The sequence below is a fragment of the Mixophyes fleayi genome, chromosome 6 (assembly GCF_038048845.1).
Source record: "Mixophyes fleayi isolate aMixFle1 chromosome 6, aMixFle1.hap1, whole genome shotgun sequence".
In the NCBI taxonomy this organism is placed as follows: domain Eukaryota; kingdom Metazoa; phylum Chordata; class Amphibia; order Anura; family Limnodynastidae; genus Mixophyes; species Mixophyes fleayi.
Genome location: NC_134407.1, coordinates 28042166 through 28068687, shown reverse-complemented (window position 1 = coordinate 28068687; position 26522 = coordinate 28042166). Strand labels below are relative to the sequence as shown.

The 26522-nt window shown below is 39.6% G+C and overlaps 1 protein-coding gene across 2 annotated transcripts in view; it reads right to left on the bottom strand.

Moving 5' to 3' along the window:
• Window positions 1–26522, bottom strand: part of LOC142160963 (alpha-2-macroglobulin-like) — a 75325-nt gene that overhangs the window by 38175 nt on the left and 10628 nt on the right. For both annotated transcript variants that reach the window (XM_075216109.1, XM_075216110.1), the window contains exons 4-17: window positions 26087–26139; window positions 23663–23683; window positions 21292–21460; window positions 20280–20364; window positions 17547–17667; window positions 14993–15107; window positions 14807–14916; window positions 14533–14694; window positions 14160–14387; window positions 11078–11141; window positions 8654–8799; window positions 5622–5771; window positions 5377–5547; window positions 4517–4604 (exon numbers count right to left, since the gene is read on the bottom strand). In XM_075216109.1, the coding sequence (XP_075072210.1) occupies window positions 4517–4604; window positions 5377–5547; window positions 5622–5771; window positions 8654–8799; window positions 11078–11141; window positions 14160–14387; window positions 14533–14694; window positions 14807–14916; window positions 14993–15107; window positions 17547–17667; window positions 20280–20364; window positions 21292–21460; window positions 23663–23683; window positions 26087–26139 (1683 nt within the window). The remainder of the gene's footprint in view (window positions 1–4516; window positions 4605–5376; window positions 5548–5621; window positions 5772–8653; window positions 8800–11077; window positions 11142–14159; window positions 14388–14532; window positions 14695–14806; window positions 14917–14992; window positions 15108–17546; window positions 17668–20279; window positions 20365–21291; window positions 21461–23662; window positions 23684–26086; window positions 26140–26522) is intronic.

The following is a 26522-nucleotide window of genomic DNA, read 5'->3' as shown; positions in this document are numbered from 1 at the left end:
TGAGTCATCCTTTGGCGGCTGATTGAGGATAAGCTAGTAGAAGTGACAAGGACAGGCGCAGGCGTGACAGCCCCCTTTACATCTTCAGTCTCAGTAGTGCTCGTTCATGTCTCCGTTCTACTATACAGTTCTGATTTAAATGAAAAACGAAATGAGCGACAAAGATGTCCGTGAGCCTTTTTAAAAGCCAAGTGGAGCGGAGTTTCAAAAACACAGGAACATAAATATTGGCCGTTGCCAGACCTAAGGGTAGCGCCCTGAATTGATAATGGGAAGCATCCACTGTAAAACCTCCTATTTTGGAATGTGAACATATGCATCATTGATATGATGCATATGTTCATGATCACTCCATGGAGTTGATCATGGAGTGAACTGATTTCATCCTGAAGCTGGCTCATGTGTAAGTTTAGGGATTTCAGATTGAGGATGGGCTAAAGGACAAATCCGTTTTTGGACAAGAAAGTGCTCTTTGCTCACTCAGGACTGGGACAATCACTTCCGACAACAGGGATTGAATGGCCTCCTGAACAGCCACTCTCCTGGACACGAACGCTGCGGAGGTGTCCCCAGGAGGTCTAGGATGTAACCTCCGTCCACGATGCCCCATACCCAGGCGTCTGATCCACTGGTCCCAAAAGAGCAAGATGCCAGCCACCACCACAGGAGATCTGGGCAGGGGAAGCGGGAAGTCATGTGGGATGTTAGTCTGCCAGTTTAGGTCCGGAACATTTTCCTGTCCAAGCCTGCCTACCCATCTGAGTTGCTCCCCATGAGACAAAGGACTGACCCCTCGTGGAAGAGCCCCTAGATTTCCTATCAAAGCGTAAGTACCAGAATCTCTGGCCACTCGATATAAGAGCAGCAACTGGAAGAAAAGAGCTTTTCCCTCCAGTGGCTTGGGAAATAATCCAGTCCAATGCTGGACCAAATACTACTGATCCATCATAGGGCAATGCCTTCAAGGCCTTCGTGGATTCAGCATCCACTTCCCAAGATCAGAGAGTATGTCTGGCTGCCACTGCCAAGGACGAAGTCCTGGAAAAGCCGTGCCTGAATCCAGTACTGTGTCTCCCAACTATTCAGACCTTTCCTTAATATGTCCTGCCAGAGGAGACAATTCAGATCTAGGCATAACAGACTGTATGCCGTCACTGAGAGCTAGCCTATTTTTCCAACGCTTTGATCACCCATGCGGCCACCACTATGGGTCGAATTGACGAACCAGAAGCTAAATAAATGGATTTCAAAATCCCCTCACATTTCCTATCGGTGCTGTCTTTTAAGGTAGCAGCACTTGGAAAAGGACTAGTAGTGGATTTCACCAGATGTGCTGAGTCTGAGCATCCACACTTGGCTGAGTCCCCCATGTTGCTACATCTGCATCTGAAAAGGGGTATGATAATCTAAACAGTTTCGATGATCTGAATTGGCTATCAGTTTTCAGTTGTGACTCACCCCAAATTTCAGACAACTGCGGAGAGGATGAAAAAGAAACCTGTTTCTTTTTCCTTTTAAAGAGGGAAACCTCTAGAACCAATGGTTCCACATTAGAAATATTTAGGGTCTGTTTAACTGCTAAAATAAGGTCCTCGACTCCCTGTCTATTAGAGACTGAGCCCTCCTGAATCACCCCTTCCTCCTGAGGGGAGTGGTCCGGATCAGAGTCTACTAACACCTGAACTTGGGGATGAGTCTGGCGTTTACGCTGTCTAATGGAAGACAACGTGTTCATAATCTTCTCTAGGGAGGAAGACTCCGCTAAGGTGTCAGGGACTTGCAGAAACACCTCTTCCTGAGGAGGGGTATCTATAGACGGAGCCCCCAGAGAAGGAGTAGTTAGGACATTGTCACCTACTGTCCCTGAACGTGTTGTTTCCTGTCTAAGTTCTGCAATAGATCTTGCCAGTTCTCTAGCCCAGGACGGCTCCACCTGGTCAGTTGCATCTGGCATCTGGGTCTGACCGTCCACTAGACAACCTTGCTTGACACCTGGAACAGGAGAAGTACACCACCGAGCTGGTCCCAACAGCTTTGAATCTGGAACTAGTTCCATTTTCTGCCATAATGTAGACACAGAAAAAAATAGAGAAAATAGAAAAACCATAGAAAACAATCTATGACAGAGAGTGAACTCACAGTTTGCGCATACACAGTAGATATATTTCAATGTCTAAATATACATATATACAGTTATATCTAAATTTAATATATACACACACACACGTGTATATATATATATATATATATATATATATATATATATATATATATATATATAAAAAACAACATTTTTGAAGCAATATAAGTTAGTACTCAATATACCGAGAGAGAGTACAGTAACACAATAATGGTAAATGGTCATTGCTCAATATACATAGCCGAAAGAGTACAGTGACACACAAGAAAATATACTCAGATCAAAAGAAAAGAGTACAGCAGTAATAACGGGTGTAGTACGTGTTCCCAATGCTGTAAACACTGACAGTGTTTACAGCGACCTAAATAATTCAAATGTAATGACAGAGAAAATTTAAAAACACTGACTTACGTTTACACAGACTCAGCCAAGTTCCGTTGTGAGGATACCCCGACAATTTAAAATGACGTCACTTTGAACCGCAACTTCAATATTTAAAGTGGCAACGGACCCGGTGTACGATCATGTAATGTAAGTACCCTAACCCCTAACCCTTATCCTGGTACGGTAAAGTTCATACTTACATTCCATGATCGCACGCCAGGTCTGTTGCGTTGCTGCTTTAAATTTTCAAGTTGCGGTTCAAAGTGATGTCATTTTAAATTGTTGGGGTCTCCTCACATCAGAAGTGGGCTGAGTCTGTGTAAACGTAAGTCAGTGTATTTAACGTCGGTGGCTTTACATTTGGATTATTTAGGTCGATGTAAACACTGTCGGTATTTACAGCATCGTTATGGTGACTACCACCGATAATAACAGTGACAGACAGTTACAATACCACTCAGCAGAAATCAAACTTCCCCCAGGAAAAATATTGAAGTGACCAGGCACCACAGAGGCAAAGGAACAGTGAGGAAATGGCGGGCTTTCCACACAGAAAACCCGGCAAGAGGGGAGGTGCCACCCTACAGAGAAGAAGCACTTCCTCCTCTATCTCCAGCCCCAACATGGCAGTTATCCAGCACTTAGACCCTGGTGGGAGCTATAACTGTTACAGCCATCTACCAGGCTTTCCTCCCGGCTACCTGCATGTCCACGGCAGTCTGTCTTCTCCTGATGGTAGCCGGTGTCAGCCCTGTCTCAGTCGCGTCAGGGGAGACTGGGGCTTTATTCTGCGGGTTTCAACGCAGACGTAGTCCCTGCTGTCCTGGTTCAGCGTCTGAGTCTCTGGTCGCTGTATGTCTGCGACCAGGTGACCCTTTCCCGCGAGATGTTATTTGGAGAGCAGGGGGACGGCAGGTGAGCGCTGTCGGCGCCCTCCCCGCTCTCAGCCCCGGTGTTCACTCAGTGAACACCACTAGTGAAAATACACAGAATAAAATAAAAATTAATAAAATAAAAGAAAATAACTTAAAAATTGCCTGTAAAAAAAATGATTCTCTTTTGTCTAGGGGATTATAGAGGGGTGAAAGCAGGCCAGACAAGTGTGTCAGATTTAGTGCCTTACACCCCGCACAGCTCCCTTTATAGCCCATGGTCTACAGTGTCCCCCAAACGGATGTGCAAGAGAAATACTATTGTATTATAAATTTCGAATCAGTGTCCATCTTAAGTTAAAAAGAGATTACTTCAGTTTATTAGAAGAAGATATGCCTAGATCTTTATATTTATTATATTAAATACTAAAATTAACCAATTCCTTTAATCATTTTTAGTCTCTTTAAAAAAAACATTTTAACATAGAATATTGTCTGTTTTGATATAGTGAGACTTATGAATTATTAGTAATCTGTTATGGTGATGTAAAGAATATACAGTCTTCTGAAAACAAGATAAGTAGAAATACATTAAGACAGAGAGGCAGATTCACTAAAGACTATAAAAAGGAAAGTGCCCATACCAACCAATCAGATTTAGAATTTATCTAGTACATTCTAGAATAGTGATGGGCAGTCTGAAACACATCAGATGTGGCCCTCTAACCTTTAAAAGGGCCCCACATTACCATTAATCTCAGTAATAAGTTAAAGCAATACATGTATTTAATGGTAGAGAGGCCTATCTGTAAATACATAATTGCATGCATTATAAACAAGTGTTATAAGACATAACAAACAAATCTGACAATAAAGCTGGAAGAAGAGCTTCTGGCGGCAATGAAAGGCTCAGAGGGATGCAAGCAGTCCTAGCCTGTTGCACATCACTGTTCTAGAAAATGATGGCTAGAATCTGATTGGTTGCTATGGGCAACACCTCCACTTTTTCTTTTTCAAAGGTTTTTTAAATGTACTCCAAAGACTATGCATTATTATTATTCATGTGCTACAATAAGTAATTCCCAACTTGTTAGTTTTACCATGTTAGTCATAGTCATACCTCGAGGTGAACTGTAACTGTAAAGTGTCTCTGTGCAAAGAACTGGTGTTCTGATCCTAGAGTTTGTGGCAACTTTCAGACCTAGTTGCTGCAAAAACAAATACATTTGTATTTACACAAAATGGATATCTTAAAGCAGACAATAAAGAGGAATGTTAGCATTGAATGAAATACATTACCAGCAAGAATACTAAAGGAAGACTCAAAAGATAAACAAATTGAAATAATGTTGTCATTCTAATGGCTGACTGGGAGATCATTAGAAGACCCAACTGGATACATTGGACCTGTGTTATTAAGGAGACCAAGGCAAAAAAAAACTAGTAAATTTGATCCTGGGCAAACCAGGATACAATGCAAGAGGTAGAAATTAGTTTATTATTTTGAAAGTAAGGAAAACATTTTTCATGTGGCACACAAATAATTGATAGCTTTATGTTTACACTGAAACTTAAAGTTGATCTAGGACATGCTCTACCTTAAATATAAATCTGTCCCAGCATTTTAAATTTACCTCCCGTCCATTTCAATATGGTTTTGCCAAGGTGCAAAGTTACTCCTTTTTTTGCTTTGCTCTCCTAAGTGACTCAGGCCCATTGTTTCATTTTCATAACCATGTAAATAAACCTATCGCCAACTACAATTCCCAGAAGTTGGTAGGTCCTGCTGGGACTCATAAACCCACAGTAGCTGGAGACCCGCAGGTTGCCTTTCTCTGGCATAAATAATAGTTTTTTGGGTCACTTAAATGGTTAATAGATATGTTTGCTATTAAACCCTTATGCAGAAAGGCTACAAAAAAATATTGAAAAACTTCTGAAAATGGAGATTAAAAATACATGATCATTCATCTAACTAACCTTAAAGATTGAATAGGCGTCAATTGCCCCATCAAGGGATGAGGGACGGTAAAATACTCCATTCATAAAGACAGGCTCCAGCTTGATGCATGGGTCTTCACGTTGCTCCTCTAGATAATGGCCATCATGGTTGTAGCCAGACATGTCTACAAGTGGCAGGAGGTCATACACCTGAATAGAGGAAATAGACTCAGTCACAGTGGTTGTACTAACTACATCATGCTTAAGATATTTAATTTTCATACCGATTTTGCAGACAATTCAGCCTCAGGTTTCAACAGTAAAACACTGGCATCTATTGCCCGCAGTGCACACAGAGAGTTTGGCAGAGTGGAGAGAGTGAGTTCGACAGGTGATCCTGGTAGGGCCTCGGTGACAGAGAAAGAGTGCTTCACCTGAATCAAGACAGAACGACACTGTTATGACTCGCCAAGTTCTCAGTCAGAGTTAGATAGATAGATAGATAGATAGATAGATAGATAGATAGATAGATAGTTATGGATAGGTAGGTAGTTGGGTGTTTCGATAGGTAGTTAGTTTAGTTCTTAGATAGATTAGATAGATAGTTTAGGTAGATCAGATAGGCAGATAGATTAGCTAGATAGATTAGAGAGGTCTTACATAGGGTCCGTTAGGTCTGTTCTCTGTCAGAATCTGCCCTCAATCATGCTGTCATTTCCTATGTAGTGCCTCACCTGGCCATCCTTTTTCTCTTAGTCCACTCACCTGGCTTCCTCATTATCACTTGCAGCCTATTGGTACTGCTCTCCTTAAACAGCCGGCTAATCCTCTGCATGATTGCAGGTAATACGTTTACCATGGCGCTCTGTTCCCTTGTGTTTTCCCTGTTACCTGTTCCTGTTGTTTCCCGCCAGCTTGTTGTATCCCCGTGTACCGGACCAGTTCCGTTCCTGTCTACTTTTCGTTGGATTTCCCTGTGTATCGACTCGGCTCTGCTTTGACTCTTCTCCTGTGTGGATATCCCGTCTGCCAAACCTGATTTGTTTCCTGACTATTCTCTATTGGATTCCCCGTGTACGGACCCTGCTTTTCCCTTGACTATTCTACTATCTACTCACCAGTTACAGTCAGCTATCTCCTGGACCCTGGTAAAGTCGTGCTCCCAGGCATGGCTTCGGCGTGAGCTGCAGCTCCTCTGCTGATCCTAACCTTATACGGAGACGCAGTCCCTGCAGCATCTCTGCGCTCAGATTTCTTCAATCTCCCTCTGGCTCCGGACTCAACCTTGCCTGTAATTGTTGTTACCCCTGACAACCGCCTAAGAACTGTTTTCCTCAAATCTCCAGACTCTCACCGGTACTGTGGATTGTAGTTACCCCTGGCAACTGCCTACGTTCAGTTTCATCATCTTTACCTATCACTGCAAGTTCTGTTCCTTTCCGGACAAGCACCGATACAGAAGTTGCTGTGAATCAGGGGACTTTTCTATCAGCTGTTCCTTTATTTATTCCTGTGGCCACGAGTGATATATCAGTCTTGACACCATCCACTCGGTGCCTCACCTGACTCCCTCATGCACCTCCTACCCTACAGCCTCGGTAACTCTATTCCTGGGTTCTCTCCAGCCAGTGCACATCTCACGACCAACAGTGAACAGTGAACACCAGGCTTTCGGAGCAGACTCCGGGTTTTGGTGTACTGGCTGGAGGGGTTCCTAACAGACACAAAGTAAAACTGAAGTGGATAATGATCCACAGATTTCTCTCTAATTAATCTTTAATGTAATTCACATTTCTTGTGAGTTTAGAAATTCTACTTTAAATCAATTCACAAAACAATTTAAACTATAAACTAGGCTATACACACCGAGGTCCGGCTGCTTTACCAGCTATAATTAATTTGACCTCACATGTATGAGCATAATAAATGAAAATATCCAATTATTTGATGCTTGGTCCTTAACCAGCAGGACAGAGTAAGCACCTACGACTACGACTATACATGTGGTCAGAAGTAGTCATCACTCAACCAGATTTTCCAGCCATCTTGTCATTTGGCATATTAAACATTGTGATCAGATTTTACCTGTAATGGGCAGCCTTTTTCATCATCATCATCATCATCATCATTTATTTATATAGCGCCACTAATTACGCAGCGCTGTACAGAGAACTCATTCACATCAGTCCATGCCCCATTGGAGCTTACAGTCTAAATTCCCTAGGATTGACACACACTCACACACAGTCAGACAGACAAAGAGGGAGACAGACAGACAAAGGGAGAGACTAATGTCAATTTTGATAGCAGCCAATTAACCTACTAGTATGTTTTTGGAGTATGGGAGGAAACCGGAGCACCCGGAGGAAACCCACGCAAACACAGGGAGAACATACAAACTCCACACAGATAAGGCCATGGTCAGGAATCGAACTCATGACCCCAGTGCTGTGAGGCAGACGTGCTAACCACTAGGCCACTGTGCTGCTTTTTGGGTCCAAACTGGGTATGAATAGGTCTAAAATGACCAAACTGGCCTCAATCTGCAGAGGGTAATTGTCCAAAAAGACTGGTGTCCAGAACAAATGATGAATCCATTTGGATAATCACTGCAACTGATCATGCATGTGGTCCCTGTTTAACCTCACTAAAAGGACCATGTGTGGTCAGGCCATTTGACCAGAGTACCAAAGGGATAGATCTTTCAGATTTATCTATATGGCCATATCTGATTGTGTATGGGCACCTTAAGATTTACATGGAAATAACCAGTGAGTTAAAATATGCTTTAATAATAATGTACAAAAAACACATAAGACTGACCGTGTGGGGAGGATTGAGTGGCATCTGAGAAGTGTGAGTGGAAAGTGTGGTAAATGTAGGGGAGGTGTGAGTGGCATATGGGATGGTCTGAGTGGCATGTGAGGAGCATGTGGGGAGGTCTGAGTGGCATGTGAGGAGCATGTGGGGAGGTCTGAGTGGCATGTGAGGAGCATGTGGGGAGGTCTGAGTGGCATGTGGGGGAGTTTCAGAGTACATGTGGAGGTATTTTGTTGCAAGTGTGGGTCTGAGGGTATGTGGGGACGAAGTATGTTAGGTTTATAAAATGGAATTGTTTGAAAATGTTTAACAAAACAACATTTTAGCTTTAATAATTATGTAAATGTGATTAATATGCAAATGCCTGTTATCGGTGCAACAGACTATACATTAAAGTAACATTAGCATTTTTTTTAGTACAAATAAATATATTTAAAGCTAATGACAAGTCAGTTTGACACCATACTGTAAATGAAAATTATGCAATACACATTACCTTGTTAGCAAAGCACCTATCCACTTTGAAGCTGACACTATCTGCAATGACTTCATTATTTTCCAGAAAAAGGTACACCAGCACTTTGGCCAGTGGGGCTGTGTTAACGTTGACAGGAAGCGGAAATGTAAATTGTCCATGCGATTCTATCAGGAGAAATAGGATTTAAAATTGGTATACATTGTTTAGCTGCAGCAGATGGATTAAATGAGGCTGCATTTTAGGGCTAGATTTACTAAACTGCGGGTTTGAAAAAGTGGAGATGTTGCCTATAGCAACCAATCAGATTCTAGTTATCACTTATTTAGCACATTCTACAAGATGACAGCTAGAATCTGATTGGTTGCTATAGGCAACATCTCCACTTTTTCAATCCCGCAGTTTAGTAAATATACCCCTTAGTGTTTAATAATGCTTACTTTATCAGATGCAGTCTTAGTACACTTTAGATACCACATTATGCTCCAGTCATTACATTACTTCATTAAAATATTTTACAAGATACTGGGTAATCTCCATAGCAGGGAACAGTTTACAACTAAGCATTTAGACATATTTAATCAATATGTCAACAGGCTTTTTACATATAAATCTTTATTACATTTTAAATAATAATCACATAAAAGAAAACCAACTTAGTGGTTGTGAACAACGTGCAGAACAGAACAATTCAAACAATAACATAACTTAAAATGTTTCAGAGAATAAGATGATGCCAGGTCTTAAAAGTAAAATGTGGTTGATGTTGATATTATGATTAAAGTGAGATTCTGGAGGCAATTAGAATATTAATACACAATATATAACACAGTAGGTCTGATAGTCCAGGGGTAGAGGTCTTCTTGCTGGAGGAACTATTATAAAAGAGCTATTATAATAATAATACCAAAAGTATCATATTTTAAGAAATTATTGATTTATTATTAAGATATGCAGTGATTTTTTACTCTGCAATAATAATTTGGACGGAAATTTTATCAATGTGTCAAATTCAGGTATTGGGAGACCTGGGATAAAGGATCACAATTTCTTAGATATAGGAGTACTGGTCACTTTGTTAAGGAGATCTGTAATTTTATCCCAATAGACCACTTTTTGGGCATAACCACCATATGTGAAGAAAAGTACCTATGGCCCCACAGCCTCTCCAGCATTGAAGGGAGGTGGAGCTACAAGGTGTATGCAATCCAGCAGAGACTAGCTATCATCTAAAACAGGGCTTGGCAACCCTTTTCTATTAGTGTGCCAGATAAAAAAAATTCAAGCCCAGGAGTGCCAGTTGTATCATCATCATCATCATCATCATCATTTATTTATATAGCGCCAGCAAATTCCGTAGCGCTTTACATTTGGGAACAAACAATAATAAAACAATACTGGGTAATACATACAGACAGAGAGGTAAGAGAACCATGCTCGCAAGCTTACAATCTATGGGACAATGGGAGTTTGAAACACAAGGGCATGTGCTACATCATATTGCACACTGGACCAGCTAGAATGCAAAGGTAAAAGTACTGAGTGGGCTGTGTGTGTACCAATGTTGGTCAGAGGGTTGTTGTCTTGTGTTAGCTGTGTAGAGGGTGGTAATAGGGGAGATTAAGATGGTGGTTGAGGAATATCATAAGCTTGTCTGAAGAAGTGGGTTTTTAGAGAACGCTTGAAGGTTTGGAGAGTAGAGGAAAGTCTTAATGTGTGAGGGAGGGAATTCCACAAAGTGGGTGCAGCCCGAAAAAAGTCTTGTAACCTAGAATGGAAGGATGTGATGAGAGTGGAAGAGAGACGCAGATCTTGTGCAGAACGGAGGTGTCGAGTAGGGAGATATTTTAAGACAAGTGAGGAGATGTATGTCGGTGGAATTTTGTTGACGGCCTTGTATGTGAGAAGAAGAATTTTATATTGGATTAGTTGAAATACAGGCAGCCAATGTAGAGACGGACTGAGTGACTCAGCAGAGGAATAACAATCTAGCCGCTGTGTGCAAAATAGATTGTAGGGGTTCGAGTCTGACTTTGGGAAGACCAGTAAATATAAATATATATATATATATATATATATATATATATCATAGTTATATATATTCCCTGTTATATATATAACAAGAAATAATGTCTACACAAATCTAACAAGATCTCTGCAAAGAAACGTCTGCCCCATGAATTCTCACTGCAAGACTTTTTTGGTTTTTGTTTTAAAAGAAAAAAACACATTTAATTAAGTATGATTTATTCCCTCTTCTGACAGGTAAGGTACCTCAGACAGCATGTGGTTTGCACTCTCTCACCTGTCAGAATCACATCTTTTTTTTTAAGTATTTAGTGGAAGTTTGGCATGCAGTTTGCAAACCAGACTTCAAATCGCATAACAATAAATATATGGTAGAATAAAAACTCTATGTACACTGTTAATTACTAATTACTGTACCTTCATTTGAAAGTAATTTCACCTGGTGCTTTTCAGAAGTGACAATGCTTCCCTTTGCCATTACCTGTGCAGATAAAAAGTAACATACATAAGAAGAAAGAAACCCAAACATACATTAGGAGATACCATGATAATGCCTACCTACAGTATATGTCATGGAATTGTTGTTTTGCTTAAATACAGGATTAGTAAGTGTGGCAAAAAGGAGGCCACGAAGCCTGGTCCCTAAAAGGTCATCCCACTTGGGACCGCTTACACCTTACCCAATATAACAAGGGTATTACCATATGTTATGGTGTTTATTGTATTACACTTGTCAAGCAAGATCTCAGTGACAGGTATATCTACAGTCATGACCAAAAGTTTTGAGAATTACACAAATATTATTTTTCACAAAGTCTGCTGCCTCAGTTTTTATGATGACAATTTGCATATACTCCAGAATGTCATGAAGAGTGATCAGCTGAATTGCAATTTATTATAGTCACTCTATGCCATGACAATGAACTTTATCCCAAAAACAACATTTCCACTGCATTTCAGCCCTGCCACAAAAGGATCAGCTGACATCTGGTCAGTGATTCTCTTATTAACACAGGTGAGAGTGTTAACGAGGACAAGGCTGGAGATCACTCTATCATGCTGATTGAGTTAGAATAACAGACTGGAAGCTTTACAAGGAGAATGGTGCTTGAAATCATTGTTCTTTCTCAGTTAACCATGGTTACCTGCAAGGAAACACGTGCAGTCATCATTGCTTTGCACAAAAAGGGCTTCACAGGCAAGGATATTGCTGCTAGTAAGATTGCACCTAAATCAACCATTTATCGGATCATCAAGAACTTCAAGGAGAGTAGTTCGATAGTTGTGAAGAAGGCTTCAGGGCGCCCAAGAACATCCAGCAAGCACCAGGACCGTCTCCTAAAGTTGATTCAGCTGCGGGATCGAGGCACCACCAGTGCAAAGCTTGCTCAAAAATAGCAACAGGCAGGTGTGTGTGCATCTGCACGCACAGTGAGGCGAAGACTTTTGGAGGATGGCCTGGTGTCAAGAAGGCCAGGAAAGAAGCCACTTCTCTCCAGGAAAAACATCAGGGATAGATGATATTCTGCAAAAGTTACAGGGATTGGACTGCTGAGGACTGGGGTGAAGTCATTTTCTCTGATAAATCCCCTTTCAGATTGTTTCATCTGGAAAAATGTTTGTCTGGAGAAGGAAAGGTGAGCGCTACCATCTTTCCTGTGTCATGCCAACAATAAAGCATCCTGAGACCATTCATGCGTGGGGTTGCTTTTCAGCCAAGGAAGTGGGCTCACTCACAATTTTGCCATGAATTTTGCCACAGCCATGAATAAAGAATGGTATCAAAACATCCTCTAAGAGCAACTTCTCCCAACCATCCAAGAACAGTTTGATGATAAACAATGCCTTTTCCCACATGATGGAGCACCTTGCCATAAGGCAAAAGTGATAACTAAGTGGCTCGGGGATCAAAACATCGAAATTTTGGGTCCATGGCCAGGAAACTCCCCAGACCTTAATCCAATTGAGAACTTGTGGTCAATCCCCAAGAGGGGGGTGGACAAACAAAAAGCCACAAATTCTGACATTTTACAAGCATTGATTAGGCAAGAATGGACGGCCATCAGTCAGTATGTGGCCCAGAAGTTGATTGACAGCATGCCAGGGCGAATTGCAGATGTCTTCAAAAAGAAGGGTCAACACTGCAAATATTGACTCTTTGCATAAACTTAATGTAATTGTCAATAAAAGCCTTTGACACTTATGAAATGCTTGTAATTGTACTTCAGTATACCATAGCAACATCTGACAAAAAGGTCTAAAAACACTGAAGCAGCAAACTTTGTGAAAACCAATACTTGTGTCATTCTTAAAACTTTTGGCCATGACTGTATACGTGGCAATGCTGAACTGTGCTGCCGAGATGCTGGGAGGAAGACAGTAATTTCTTAGTGAAGGGTTAAAACTGATGTTCCAGGGGAGTCCATCCCTGTTCCTAGTATTATCTGTCCATTGTGCCCAATATTTACCCCAACACTGTCCCTTAAAACTAACCAGCTAACTCAAAGGAGTCAACCCAGTAGAAAGCCCAGAGGAAGCAATGTGGTCCATATCTCATAGGCCAATCCCCATCCAGATAAGACCGGTCCATGGAGTTCCTAACTCGAGGAACATGAGCCCCAAACTTAGAAGACCAGACCTGTTGTCTACACCCTAAAGCAAAAATGTGCACATTTACTGGTTCTTGTGCCACAACATAAATCTTCTGTTACAAGTTCACTTTGCATCACAAAAATTATTCCAGATGCACAAAATCAAAATTTTTAAGTTAGAAAACAATTTGTGTACCACAGAATAAATTGTGTGCAACAAATAGGTTTGATACCATGAAATCAATGTTCTGTGCTACCAGCTTGAGGTTCAGTCTGAGTGCATTTCGTGGGTCCAGCTGGCACTATGCAGTGTTAAATTAAATAAATAATAAAACAGTGTGCCCCCTCCCAAACAGATTCACCCTTAACCTTGCCAGCCTAGTGCTGGTAGTAGCTACAACCAGCACTAGGCTTAGCCAGCCAGGGCTAATGGCACTATAGCAGTGGAACCTGCAGCTTGGGGTCCCCCTGCCATAATGATAAACCAGGCCCAGGCTGGTAAGTACAGGGCTGGATTCCATAGGGTGTTGGGGGGAAAAAGTGTGGGGCCCCCCTTAGCGGTACCTAGCCTTGTGTTGAAAGCACTAGGGCTCATCCCACATCCCTGGGTGGAGGGTGTGGAGTAATAAAAGTGATTTAATAAAAAAGACACAATTTTGTGTTGGTTCACTACAGGTCCTAGCAAGTCCAGGCTGCCATTAACAGTCTGGGCATGTTGGTGCTTGTAGTACTTATTAGACCATAAGATTATGCTGAACATGTATATGTTGGCTATTGATACTGTATATGATGGACATGGGGCACAACAGGTACTTTTTTCCATACCATGCATGCTAAATATTTACTTTTGCCATATGCAGGATATATATTCTTTACCCTAGCTACAATATTCATGAACAGGCACTTACCAGGCTATAAAATTCTGCATGAGTTGTCTCTCCGACCCCTTCAGGAGACAGAGTGTAGTGTACTGTGAAACTCTCATCATCTTGACAAGTCAGAACCCTGTATATGGGCTGGATCTTTATATAACTGTTACTCCTGGAGTAGAACTGTTGGATAGTCCGTGAATCTTCCCCATAAGTGGCAATCAATGAATTTGAACTATAGCAGCTTTCACTAGTCTTGTAACTGACCTATGTTACGCAAATAAAATGCATACATGGTGAATAAGCATAAGTGGAAATTGATGCAAGTAGTCATGCAATATAGTATATTAGTTAATTTAATTTTATCTCTATACAAATGTAATCAAAATGTAACTGGGTTGATGTTTCTCACCCTGAGTGCTATATGTGGCTGATGGAAAGATGTGGTGTTAATGGAGAAATCCGCAGTTCCGTAAGGCCCAGTGGAGTAGGTGTAATTTGTTCCATCATAACCTACATAAATGACCACTGTCTCATTGCTAATTGGCTTGCCAGCTGCATCTTCCAGGAAAACCTACACAATGACATGAGATTATCAATGATGGTTAAAGTAGCCATTTTAATAAATTTGTGGGAGAGTGTGTCATATAGTGATTCGTGGCCTCTAGACCATCACCTGTACTCACTTGTCCATACAAGGGAATACCCCTCTTGTAGTGGGAGTCCAGCTGTCGGAATGACACCTTTGCAATAGTGTTCTTGATCTCGGAAGAGCTCGTACCCGTCAACTCCACACCTAATGGAAAGATCATTGATAACATCTCTTGTATTTTAAATACTCAATTTACTCTTACCCTTAAGTCTCATCTCACCTGTCCCATCCTCTGTTATTTTGGCTGTTGCAGTGATTGTCATCTGAAATTCAGTGCGCTTCAAATGGAAGAGTTTTGTCTTCACCACTTGTGAGAAACACCCATTGCTATCAGCCTAAAAAGCCAGATCAGTATTATTAAGAAATGAAAGTACCATATCAGCCTCCCTACAATTATTGCCGAGTTTGCTGACCCAAATAGTTTTGGTGAGTGAAAGTGATTTATTTAAAGTTTTGCTGTTTTCTTCCATTTCTAAAATTAAAATATGGAATGAATTAGAAAAATATTATTAGCACATTGCACACAAATTAGTTTGCATTTGGTGTTTCATATTAATTTCTTAAATATTTTGGTTTGTTGTGCTATAAAACCAAAATCAGAACAATGGGGGCAGTTTACTGCAGCAATCAGTCTGTAAAGCAAATTGCAAGGAATATGTAGAAGCTTCTGTGTCCCATTGTTCAGATATATTAGTTTTAGGATTATTTTCTCAATTAAAGCAAAATGTATGTTAGTATTTGTGACACATGGATTAAAGGAAACACAAAACAAATTAGTTTGTTGACAATATGTTGTACTTTTATTTTGTCTTTTAACTGAGTAAATAATTTTGTGTATCCAACTTGCTATTTTATGAAAATTGGTCACAGGTAACAATGTAAACTGGGTGCTGTAGCCCACAGCAACCAATAAGACCTTTATGTCAGCTTTCATTTTATAAATGCAACACCCCAGGATGTGAGACTGTTTGTGACGTCCAGTCTGAGAGGAGTCATTGGGGGAGATTCACGTCAGAGTGTGAGAAGAGAGAAAAAGTTGAATTTGGTGAGAGGAATTAATGAGATATGCACCAAGCTCTCTAAGATAAATGACCCATGTGTCTAGAAGAGCAAAGAGAACGAGAGAAAGAGAGGCAAAACTGAGTACAAAGGCAGAACAAGTGTACTCTAGGACAAGGACTTGAGTGAGACAGAGAGTGTGATCACCTATTCAGTAGTTATAGTTGAGCACTAGTGTCACACACCCCAGTAGCCCCGGTACAATTCTCGGGCAAATGTAGTTAATTAAGGTTTGCCATCAAGCTGTTTCATTATAAACAACTTGCCAATAGATATATGTCTCCTATATTTGTGCATTTGGCTTGTGAACTGGGGTGCAGAAGGGCTTGTGGTGCGGATTCTGGGAGGTGGTGTTAGGCAGCATTGCCTTATGTAACTTCTACATGCAAACAGTGCTTAGGTTCCTGTTCTCCCCAGTACCTGTCTTTCCTGCACCAATTCCATTAACCCTTTGTGTGCTAAACAGAGATATTGTATGTCCAGTCATCACTAATACTGGAACCTGTGAAATTGACATAGTTCCTATCTCTGCCCTGACTACAGGGTTTACCAGACCATTGGCTTCTAATCTGACCATGATAGCAGTGTGCTCCCAGGCATCAACTCTTTGTGCCATTGTTCAGATATATTAGTTTTAGGAATATTTTCTCAATTAAAGCATTGCTACATGAAAAAACAGACAGTATTTAACTTATGTGCAAAATAGAAAACTAATTTGCACCCCTTGCATTGTAACATGGTTTTGTCCAGGAGACTATTTACTCAATTTTTTACTTACCTTTCCTTAATGAATGAGGCCCAGTAAGTCTAAGCTACAGAACAGGATTGAGAAGAGTGAGAAAAGTCAAGTGGATAGATATAATCCCCAAAGTGAGGTAATGTAAGCTCTGAAGACAAGTGAACTTGTGTGCACCAACTAAGCCTGTGAATGGATGGGTTACCACAGATTTGATTTGCACTAAGTCAATCTGTAAACTACCTGGATTATGTTGCACTGAGATGTCAGATGTGAATATATGAACTGCATCTGTGTATGTATACATCATCATCATCATCATCAACAACATTTATTTATATAGCGCCAGCAAATTCCGTAGCGCTTTACCATTGGGAACAAGCATTAATAAGACAATACTGGGTAATACATACAGACAGAGAGGTAAGAGAACCCTGCTCGCAAGCTTACAATCTATACAGACTTTAAATAAATTAATCGGTTTCTTTATTTATCCAACAAACATAAACTAGCGCTCATTTTATTCCTCAGAGCTATATCAGCTGCTGCATCTGCGCTATATCTCCTGCTATTAAAACTGCCAGTGCAGAGCCATATTTGATCCACAAGATCCTCAGGTAAGTGAGCTACAGCCATTTGGCTAACCTATGGGTAATGCCAGGTAAGTTATGCAAAACACACTACCACAATGCAAAACAGCATACAGGGAGTTACATTGACATAATTAAATTGGTTGTTATGGGTTACAGCACCTTTGTTGCAGTAATCTACGCTCCAGTTTTCATACATGCCCCTCAATAACACTATGAATTAGGTGTGTGCATTTTTGACAGGTTGGAGTTACTGGTTAAGCAGTATATTTGGCCCTTTGTTCTATACTGTTCTAGCTATTTGATACATCTGTTTTAAAATCTTTATAGAAAAATTCTATTATTATAGTTATTTCAATTTGTTTTAGCTCTGTACATGTTGTACTCACTTGATGTGACAGTTCTTCACACACACTTTTTTCTTCATTGGTACAAGTAGAATAACTGTGTTGGTACGATCTGCAGACACTGACATCAATTCTTCCTGCAACTGGTTTCCCATATGTATACCTGACAAGAAGGATCTATGTTATATTCTGAGAGATAGATAAATAGATTGGCTGACTTCTGTGCTTAATGCTATTTAATAGGTACAAAGACTAGTATAGGTCTTTAATAGCTACAAAGTATTGTATGACATTGCTGAGTATTGCTGGGAGAAAAAGTAAACTGAGCTCTTTCTGCTCATTGCTGTTGCTCAAATAAAGGGATTGGGTCAAACATTGGGGTCTATTTAACAAGTAGTGAAGAGCCAAAATGCAAAAGGATTTCATAGGTTTCTGCGGCATTAACATAATTACTGGCACATACTACTGTCCCCATAGATCTCTATGGGAACAGCAGCATTCAGTAATTTATTAAGCTGCGAAAAATAACACTTTTCGCACCAAAGTAACGCCAGCTCAGGATGTTAGAGTGTCGTTTTCAATGGGATCCAGCTGAAGCTTCTCTGACTTCGTTCAATCCCTCCCGGGAGAAAGCGATATACGCATGCTCACAGCACTTTCTCCATTCGCCAGAAGTGTTAGGCTGCAGTTGAACACAAAAAATCCTCATTTAGGACGGGGTTCAACACCCAGAGCAGCACCGGCATAGTAAATTGCAGCGGTGCTTTTTTATGGACCACCGTGATTTTCAGCGATACATATTGATGCCTGCCTCGCTGGAGTCATAAATAGACCCCTCAGTGTTATAATAGCAAGTGGCCTGTACAGTCTTTTGCTATCAGCATTATGGCTAATTTTCCTACATTAACCTCTCTCTGGCTGCCAGTAAGAGATGCTGCCATGACACTAATAAAGAGTGATAGTGCAGCTTCCTTGTCTACACCCAGTGCCACAGCAATTTACTCTCTGGTTCCAGAGCTCACCCGTGTGGGGGAGAGACCTTGTGGCACAGTCTGTCTTTAATACTGCCGATAAGAAAGTAAAGGCATGTTGGAAATGATCAATATAGAGTAGCATGTATAAGAGGGTCCATGGTCACACTGAATAATGTAAAATATGTTACCGTTGATTGGTGTTATGTGGAGCATTAGACAACAATATTTTTCATCCCTTCAGATGTTTTTGGTCTTTAGTAGTTTGAAGAGCACCTGAAGACTAATGTATTAGACTGACCTTGATTTCTCTAGTGCTAAAGGTGCTTATTTGAAGACTTTAATTAAATATCACACTGCCTTTACCACAGTTACATCAGAACAAGATGTAGGTAAGAGCTTTGCTTCATTTCACGCATATACATGGCTACTGCAGTTGACCTCATTAACTTTTTGTTCAGAATATTCTAATGTTATCATTGGCTACAAGATGATCAGTCCATATGAATATTCTAATGGTGTGATTGGTTACGGTGAGAGATTATGGACCTAATATAGAGTAAGGAGTAAATCCAACTAGAAGGTGCAATTTTGCACCTTGGCAAAACCATGTTTTGCTGCAGGTGGAACAAATTTGAAAGGCACAAATAGATTTACATATGAGAATGTGGTGCATCTTAGTTGATTTTGCATGCAAATGACTGAAATATTTTTACTACATGCAAGAAAATATTTATTTGCACCCCAACATGGTTTGTCTAGGTGCAAATTTGTATCTTGTAGCCAAATTTGTTCCTAACTGTAAATCAGGCACTATATATCCACATTCTTGCCATCATCGGTTGTGGATAACTACCTAAGCAATTATTAAGTATTAAACTACACCTTCTGTACGTGTACAAGCCATTTGCTCGGTGGGAGAATTTATGGACCAGACTCCCTTATTTTCTGGTTCTCGCAATGGACATGTATTTGTACAGTGGGCCTGATTCATTAAGGAAAGTAAAGCAAAAAATAAAATGAGTAACTGTGCACCTTGACAAAACCATGTTGCATTGGAGGGGAAGGTAAATTAAAAATGTTGAGACAGATTTATAGTTGAGATAGGGCATGTCCTAGATTAGCTTTAAATTTCAGTGTAAAACTAAAGCTATCAAATATTTGTGTGCTGCATGAAAAAACAGCCAGTATTTAACTTATGTGCAAAATAATAAACTTAATTTGCACCCCTTGCATTGTAACACGGTTTGCCCAGAGAAAACTTACTCTGTTTTTGCATTACTTTTCTTAATGAATCAGGCCCAGTATGTTTTCTTACTATAGTACTATTTGTTTGTATTAACTGAATTAATTGTATTACTCTTTATTTTAATAGCATTTGCTGTGCATTATTTGCATTAAGATATATTATTATGGGCCTCCAATTGGATTGTTGTAGTCATGATGATTCTGTTATTGCAATTAGATATTGATATACTTTGGGAGGTAGCTGTGCATCATATTTACCCTAGTGTGAAAGAGACATTATTTAGCCATTTATTTTTCCCCTTTTGGCCTTCATTGTTTGTAATGCTACTGTACTCAGGAGATTTGGATAATGCTGTATATTTAATTTTCAGTTATTATAAACAAACGTCTTCTGAGCAGGTCCTGTTTTTAGGAAAAATGTTCCAGTTTTGGGACATGCTGACACCATGAGGCTACCACTGCTTTTGACCATGGGACATATAGTTACCATTAGCACGCGGTTACAATTAGCATGAGGAAACAGACATTGCTTGTGGTATTGAAATACAATACTTACTTTCCACACACTGTCACTTTGAATTCTTGGTCAAGTATAGTGATAATTGGGGGCATTTTCACCTGTACATCATATTTGGGTAACACTGAAAAAAATAGAACTTCAATAATTGTGCTACATCACAAATTCTTTTTATAACAACTTTTTTTTCAAAGAGAAACCTTTATCCAGACATCAATGTTCATTTGTTGAACGGCCATATTGACATTTACTTAGCACGTTGGACTACCATTTTCATCATGTGCTAATGATGTCATTGTGAAGGTCTGAAATTGCTTTGATGATGTGGCAGTGTGGAAATAACCATGATTTCACTGCTAGAGACAAACAGTGTGCAAACTGCCACAATGACATGCGATCAACCCTGGGTTTAAGGGAATTCCGGCTCTCCATACCCTGCTGGGTAGTACAGATCCTCAGATTACTTTCCTATGATCTATAAGTATTATAAGTATTATTAATGGAAATTTTGGAAGACAAAAGCAACCACTTATAGAGACTAAGGGGTATATTAATATTTACTAAACTGCGGGTTTGAAAAAGTGCAGATGTTGCTTATAGCAACCCAGCAGATTCTAGCTTTCATTTATTTAGTGCATTCTACAAAATTACAGCTAGAATCTGATTGGTTGTTATAGGTAACATCTCCACCCGCAGTTTAGTAAATATACTCCTAAGCAATGAAAACATGTATTCCAGGTGAATAAAAGTGCATTCTAAAAAAAACAAAAAAAACCCTGAAAACTGATTTGGTCACTCAAGATAAAGTAACCTTTGTGTGTGAAGGGGGTTTAAAATATATATAAAATAATTTCTTATAAAACAACCTTTATGAATGTTTTAAGAAAATCAGTTGTTTGACAATATATTAAAACATAATCTGTAAGGATACAGTTTAAAAAGAGCAATAAACAGATGAAGACAACATAAATTAGTTCTATATGTAGGATTTTTTTCCTGGATTTTGTAAGGAACGATATATCTAATTATGAATATTTCCGACTAAACATACCATACTCCTCCACACTAAATGTTCGCTCCACTTGTGCACCCTTTAGCCTCTGTGCAACCAGTTTGTATGTCCCCAGCTGGGGTTCTGAGGCGAGAAGGAAGGATTCCTGTGCAATCCCTCTAGTTGTCTCCACATTCAGCCACTGACTAATACGGTTTCTTTGAGGATCCTGAAAGACAAAATCATGTTTCACAGCCTTTAGTCGTAAGATTTTGTTTATCAAATAGTGCATATAAGAGTAAAGAAAAGGAAAAATTGGAAAATAAACTAGAAGAATAAACACACTACAAAGAGTCAAAAATATAAAAATACATCAGGCAAAATTAAACTCAGATGCTGTAATGTGAAGTTGACATACACCAATTAAGCATACAGTATACCTATACCAATATACCTATTAAGATATAGGGTATGTTGATCCCATAGGAACCTTACTGTTACCTGAGACTGTGAGCCACCAAGAATACAATACTTTCTGAGCTCTCTGGGCCTGATTCATTAAGGATCTTAAATGAAGAGGTATCTTATTTCAGTCTCCTGGACAAAACCATGTTACAGTGCAAGGGGTGCAAACTAGTTTTCTGTTTTGCACATAAGTTAAATACTGACTGTTTTTTCATGTAGCACACAAATATCAAATTTAAATTTTAGTGTACAAATAAGCTATCAAGTATTTGTGTGCTACATGAAAAAACAGTCAGTATTTAACTTATGTGCAAAACAGAAAACTAGTTTGCACCCCTTGTATTGTAACATGGTTTTGTCCAGGAGACTGAAATAAGGATCTTCTTCATTTAAGATCCTTAATGAATCAGGCCATCTGACTTTAGATTACAGGATAGAGCAGCTGCAGGGAGTGAAACGATCCTACTTGCTACATTACAGATAAGATAGTTTGGAGTTGTCCAAAAGTGAGGTTTCCCTTTTTAACTATAATGGATTCACTCTGGATAAACAGATTTGGTCTGTTTATCAGACATAGGACAGTTATTAGTAGAGGTGGTGGACACTCATAGGTTTAAAGAATTCAAATGCATTGGACAAACCTAAAACCAATGTAAGGATATAAGTTAAAGCAAACCTGGCACATATAGGTGGCATCCGTTGCATGTATGGAACCTGTACTCAGCCGATGAATTTGCTTAAAACCAGTGACATCACTAAAGCACCACCTGACTAATTGTCATGCGGCCTGGCTTATATTTATGATCTATTGGTTTTCAGAAAAATGCTAGGCTACGTTCTCATGAAAATTAGTGCAGCACACAAAACTTAATCTTGTACTGTGAGTATGGGACAGATGCACTTTATGATCCACTACTTGCCCAAGACAAAACATGTAGGCAATGAAATGGGTAGACTACTCAGTGCATAAAGTCTGCTGTCAAAAATTTAAATTGCAGGGTAACACTAGTTCAACTCAACAATAAGTCCATCATGTCTGTCCATTTGTCTCTTTTAACAATTGCCATTTACCCTCCATGCATATTACTAATGTTAGACCTGCTATTTACACTTACTCTGCTTAATATTCTACTTATTGCCCTTTGGAAATCTCTTTCTGCAATGCAATGTGTCACACATACAACCAAAACAAAACAAAACAAAAAACAGTGTTGCTTCAATAGTATTACAGTATGACAACTATTATATGAAAAGGGCAGCATTCCCCTCAGCCCATACGTTTTCTATAAGCAGCACATGAATTGAGAAGTCTGGGCATAATTGGAGATACCAGCAACAAGAAGTCCCCTTATTATTTTATTTTATATGCTATCTAGTCATTTCTCCTACATTATTATTGGGGAGAGAGGGCAGGAGGGAGTATGGTTCATATACAGTTGATCCAGCTAGCAGTCTGTAGTGTGAGCACTCAATGTGCATTGCAAATGTAGGGACGCATATAACCTCAGAATGAGGAAAGTGCATCAGAAAGCTCATGTCATACTCAATAGAATTCAGCAGCAAATCGCAGTCAAGCACACACAATTTACATGTCACCAGGATAGAACCATGCTTGACAACTGCTAATACATTTACAAATGATCTTCTAACATTCTCCTGGCACTGCTATATTACTAGGAATAATGTGCAGGTTTATGATGGGAAAAGTAGTTCCACAACATCTAGGGAGTCACAGATTGATAATACCTATTCTCCATACTTGATATCAGTGACATTTTGGAATAACATAATGATAAGTAAAATTGCTGGTCGTCAGAAATGTTATAAAATGTTCTGAAAAAAATGTTTACACCAGTTGATAGCCCTAAAAGGATTCTGTCAATAAATAAGATAGTAGAAGTTTAATGTTGCTGAGTAGGAAATTATTAATTGAAGTTACTTTTCTAAAAACTGACATTATTCTTACCTCAATATAAATCACAGGAAACTGAAAAAGAAAGTAAGAAACACATTAACACAAAGAACTAAAAACAGGAAACACCACAATAAAATATTTAATGTTGTAATTCCCTCCTACTCCTTCCCCATGGCTTAAGATCATGTGGAGTCATACCCTGGTGATAGTGTGGGAGAAATGTCTCAATAGACATGGAGTTAATAGAGGATAAGTTAGAAGGAACTACAATATTGGAGGAGATCTCAGTCTCCACAGTCTGACACATCACTGGGACTCCATGTATGAGAACTGCAGAGTGAGGAGAAAAAATCCACGTTCATCACTTGGTGAATGTCTGGAGAATTCTCCATGCATCCGAGAGGGTTTATACCTTCTTCTTGCACACTCACTCTAGCTATTCCCTAATAGATTATTTATTAGCCATAGGCATTTGAACATGTTGGTGGATGTCCTGTATAGGCCAAATCACTGGCTTAGATCCTACACCCATTTACTTCTCAATAGCCTTGGCCGATCCCTCCGACACTGGACTTTGAATAATATTAACAAATGTTAAAAGATGTAACATATAAGGTCCAGCTGGAGGCGGCACTGAAAGAATACACAGTCTTCAATGGCAATGGGGAAACAACTAAAGTGACCTTATGTGAAGCCCACAAATATATCATATGAGGGAAGGGTATTCAACTAGGGTCCTTCCTCATGAAGCAGATGGAGGAGTGTAGAGAAGTCCTCCAGCACATTATTTGGGACCTGGAAACCAGATACAAACACTCCAGTAATAATACTTGAGCTAATCCACGAGAACATCTCTAAATGAACTTTGTTTGATGCAACAAAATTAGCTTTTAGGTGTTGTAGGAACAAGTTTTACCAATGGGGTGATAAACCTGGGAGGCCCAGAGCCAAGAGGCCCTTGACCTACATACACTCAGTGAAGGATGAGAGAGGCAAATTAAGTTACTCAAACTTGTACAATGTGACTGTGTCATGAACGCCCAAAGAAATCTATTTCAAAGAGAGATTGATAGAACTAAATTGCAAAGAAGCCCAATTCCCGAAGAACTTCAAGAAGCTAAAGTGCTGCTGGAGGTCTCTTTCACTCCAACAGAATTAGAAGCTATCAGATCTCCCATTCAGGCAAAAGCCCAGACCCAGACAGCTTCCCTAATATCTACTATAAGACCATTAGGGGAAACTAACTCCCCTCCTATTTCAAATCTTTAATTGTTGCCAAAATATTGTTTTTCCCAGAATATTCCATAGTAGCCTATATTAAACTGTAATCCCGAAGTAGGGTAAGTTCACATCCATGTGCTCCAGTTACTGCCTTGTCTCCTTGCTCAATTTGGATGTAGTTATTTGCCAGCCTTATAGAGAACAGGATTAAGCTTCTCCCGATGCACAATGACAAGGTGGGTTTTATGACTGGAAGCGACATGCTAATACCACAAAAATCATTGGTATTTTCCACCTTACACATGCCGAAAAGGCTTTTTATATGATTGCTTGGAACTTTATGAGGAGGATGCTGGGGCACATGTGTCTGGGTTCTGATCTTACCACTTAACTAAAGTTAGAATAACTAGGGGTCTCTTAGAGGCAGCGAAGACCACAAATGGCACCCACCAGGGATGCCCCTTATCACTCATGATTTTCATCCTATGCATGGAGGGGTTGGCTAGAGTGATCGGAACCAGAATATAACTGGCATCAAAGATGACATAAAATAATTCTGGCGCTATTCTCCAATGATCTACTAGCTGTAATTACCTTATCTGATTACTATACTTCCAAACCTAATGCAGGAATTTGAGAAATTTGGTCATCTAACTAATTTGAATAAAAATGACACAAAATCAGTGGCTCTTAATATTTCTACACTAGATCATGTAGTTGAGGACCTCAAATCATCATTCCCTTCCTGGTCTCCCTCTAAAACTGCTCAAACAGTGCATCCAAGCAGACGTGTTGTTGGTGGGTCCACAGGTTATTGGTGGAAGGTTAAGTACTTTCCCAGAGTTCAAAGAGCAATTTCTCCTCCCAGATCGTAAGTTGTGGAAGTTCTCTCTGCTTAGGCACTTTGAGATCTCTATGGGAGGCCTGTGAGTTATCGGGAGGGAATTTTACCAGTTTGAAATGATGTGCACACAATGGACCCCACTGACAAATACAATATTGGGTATCTACAAATCCAAGTCACAAGCAATCAGAGAACTGTTACAGGAATCTTGCACTGAAACAATAAAGATGGTGATGCATGTGACGATTTATGTGACCATTTGACAATTAAGCCCCAAATTACTTGACATCTCCAAGACGGTGTGAGCCCATCAATATGATGTGCATTCTGAGTTCACAATGTGGCTGAATGCAACAGATGCATACAAAGTTCTGAGGATATTCAGCTTTAAGTATAAATGTTTCACAAACCTTCTCAGGTGCTGTATGAAAAGTTTCATCCAGGGATACAATACGGAATTGGACTATAGAAAATAAGAAACACAAAATTTTTTACACACATCAAATATTATTAGATCTACCAATAAGTTAAATACCACTGATTATACATTAACATCAGGAAAAATAGCATTTTTAAAAAAAAACATTTTTTATTTCCTCCAACTGCCTTATGTTCCCTCATTATAAGCAAACCCCTGACTAAAGGAGCACTAAACTAAACGCATCTATATTACCAACACATACTTTACATTATAAAAAGAGAATACTGAAGAGATAAGAAATATGAACACCTGATTTTGCACAAATTGTTAGAACAATAAAATAGATACACAATGGCACGTAACTCAATAATGATTAAATGTACCAGTAGTCAGTAGTTTGTAAACACTTGCCAATGTCCAGGCGG